Source organism: Antrostomus carolinensis, unplaced genomic scaffold, assembly GCF_000700745.2.
Source record: "Antrostomus carolinensis isolate BGI_N321 unplaced genomic scaffold, ASM70074v2 scaffold4353, whole genome shotgun sequence".
Lineage (NCBI taxonomy): Eukaryota > Metazoa > Chordata > Aves > Caprimulgiformes > Caprimulgidae > Antrostomus > Antrostomus carolinensis.
In genome coordinates this window covers 109,170-110,239 of record NW_010304308.1, presented here as the reverse complement: position 1 = coordinate 110,239, position 1,070 = coordinate 109,170, and the positions used below count along the sequence as shown (strand labels likewise).

Genomic DNA, 1,070 nt, shown 5'->3' with positions numbered 1-1,070 from the left:
ACTCTTTCATTTAAAAAGATCAGCCCCTTGATCCTGCAATCAGCTCCATATGTACTGACCCTCTCAGAGTTCTGTCCACTCCAATGCAATTTCAATATTTGTCCTTAAATGTGAAATATTGAACAGTTCCTGGTTCAGCTTTTACATTGGAAAATGAGCTAAAAGAAGCTGTAAGATCCACAAGCTACCACTTGCCGTGATGGATAGGGAAGAGAATGTTTAATGATGATTTTTTTTCTCTGTTACCTTCTTATCCCTCACCCTACTTCACCCATTATCTCTTCTGCACTTCTCCTCCCCGAATCATGCTTCACATATTGTTAACATACAATGTGTAACAGGTTACCAGATGAAGAGTGTAACCGAATTGGTGCCATCCATGTCTTAAAGACCTCAATATATTTTTTCAACAAAATAATTGCAGTGCTTTGAGGCAGTTATATGTGTCTTGATGTATGCATTTCATCCAGAGCTTAAATGCCTTTTAAAATTCCTTCTATGCTGGCTAATATCCTGATTTTTCCTGGTGAGAAAAGGAGATAATGGTCGCTGAATGTAGCATTCTGGACCAGGACACACAGACAAAGGACCCTCACAAAACCCACAGCTGGACAAGGAGCAGGTGCTGCCCTTCATTTCTGTCTGAGATGGCCTTGCTGGATTTATTTTTGGTAGCAAACAGGTCAATTTTCTCTTCTAGCTCTCTAACTGTCTAGCTATGAAAGACATTCCACCTTTATATCCAGTTCCTACTGAAAATTTGATTCTTCAGCTTTTACTAAAAACACTGCAGCTAGGGCCACCTTCTGCCTCAGGGAATTACAGTGATTTTTGGGACACCCTACCCCACAACAGCTCCTGAGTCAGCTAGAAAGCAAGTGATTGCTTCTGAGATTGAGTTAAAGCCCTCAAGTAAGTCTCTGGCTCTGAATTGCCTCTTTCACCTGCTGGAATAAGCTCATTTGTGGAATTTTTTGATGGAGCGATAAACTTCCCCACCTACCTTCTGCAGTGCCAGTACTGTGTTAGGGTTGCAGCATTTGTACCAAATGGATTTTAAAACAGAGGCA

General features: G+C 41.1%; 1 protein-coding gene across 1 annotated transcript in view; it reads right to left on the bottom strand.

Moving 5' to 3' along the window:
- Nucleotides 1-1,070, bottom strand: part of LOC104522172 (NADPH oxidase 3) — a 37,805-nt gene that overhangs the window by 10,688 nt on the left and 26,047 nt on the right. Inside the window, 1 exon segment of the mRNA XM_010164393.1 lies at nucleotides 1,004-1,070. This exon segment is cut by the window's right edge and continues 35 nt beyond it. Within this exon segment, the coding sequence (XP_010162695.1) occupies nucleotides 1,004-1,070 (67 nt within the window).